General features: G+C 56.4%; 1 protein-coding gene across 1 annotated transcript in view; it reads right to left on the bottom strand.

Moving 5' to 3' along the window:
- The window catches only part of LOC121102425 (olfactory receptor 10T2-like), a 14,721-nt gene that overhangs the window by 12,264 nt on the left and 1,450 nt on the right, over positions 1-1,007 (bottom strand). The window contains exon 2 of the mRNA XM_040628259.1: positions 878-991. Coding sequence (XP_040484193.1) covers positions 878-991 — 114 coding nt within the window. The remainder of the gene's footprint in view (positions 1-877; positions 992-1,007) is intronic.

The raw sequence follows: 1,007 nt of genomic DNA, 5'->3' as shown, positions 1-1,007 counted from the left end.
CACGCTCAATTAACCGGAACTGACGCTCCATCTGGAATTGAGACAGTGCCTCCAACTCTCTGGAGCCATCTGAGCACTCATCTCTGCTCTTCCCTGCATATCAGCCCCCTTCTGTTCTGTTTGCTCATCTGTACCCACCACCCCAAACTGGCCACCCATATTTCTCCATCCGCCCAGGCCTTACAAGTTCCAACAGCTGCCGGCTTCCTTAGCATCTCCATCAAAGAACTTCAGGGGCAAGGGTCTCTGATTGGCCCACCTTGAGTCAGGTGACCACCTCTGAGCTAATCAGTGGCATCACCTGCCCAAAGAGGAAGCAGGAGCGGGTGACAAGCTAAACGGATTCACCCCAAGATGGGAGCTCACACATTGGCCCTGGCGATACGGAAGGCCCGCCAGTACCACCCCTCACCTTACCTAGACACAGACCAGTGACACGGAATGTTAACTATTCCTTTATTAGGCGGTGAGAGGAGTAGGGGCTGTACAATGCAAGGCCTGGGAATTGAGCTACACGGGATTGTGACCAGAAGTCACATTACAAAAATAGCCTAAAAATACTTCTATTCTGCCCCGGGGCTGGGCCAGGGGAGTACCAGGAGGAGGGGATGCCACCCAGGCGGCTCCTTCCCTTCCTGCAGTCCCATATTTACAGCAAGACAAAGTGAAACGCACGCATCTCCCCAGTCCTCGTGTTCTCGCCAGCCACCCCCACCCAGTTCCCCAACGGAGTGGCCCAGGCTCTAGGCTGGGGGGACCCGGGGTGGGCTCTCTGGGCCAGAAGGGCCCTTCCCCCCGGCAAAGCTATAGAACAAGTTCCATCTGGAATGCAGTGAAGTGAGGGAGGTGGGATAGGAAAGAGGCTCCCAAGTCTCACAGGACCACTGCCCCGGAGGGTGCGCCCAAGGGTGCCTACTTGGTACACACCAGGGTTGTGTACTCGGTACACAGGATCCCGGTCATGCCTGTGTACTCGGTACACAGAATCCAGCTTGGCCGAATGGGCC

Source organism: Ursus maritimus, unplaced genomic scaffold (assembly GCF_017311325.1).
Source record: "Ursus maritimus isolate PB19 unplaced genomic scaffold, ASM1731132v1 scaffold_14, whole genome shotgun sequence".
In the NCBI taxonomy this organism is placed as follows: Eukaryota; Metazoa; Chordata; class Mammalia; order Carnivora; family Ursidae; genus Ursus; species Ursus maritimus.
The sequence above is the reverse complement of the archived record's forward strand: the minus strand, read 5'-3'. Positions and strand labels throughout refer to the sequence as shown.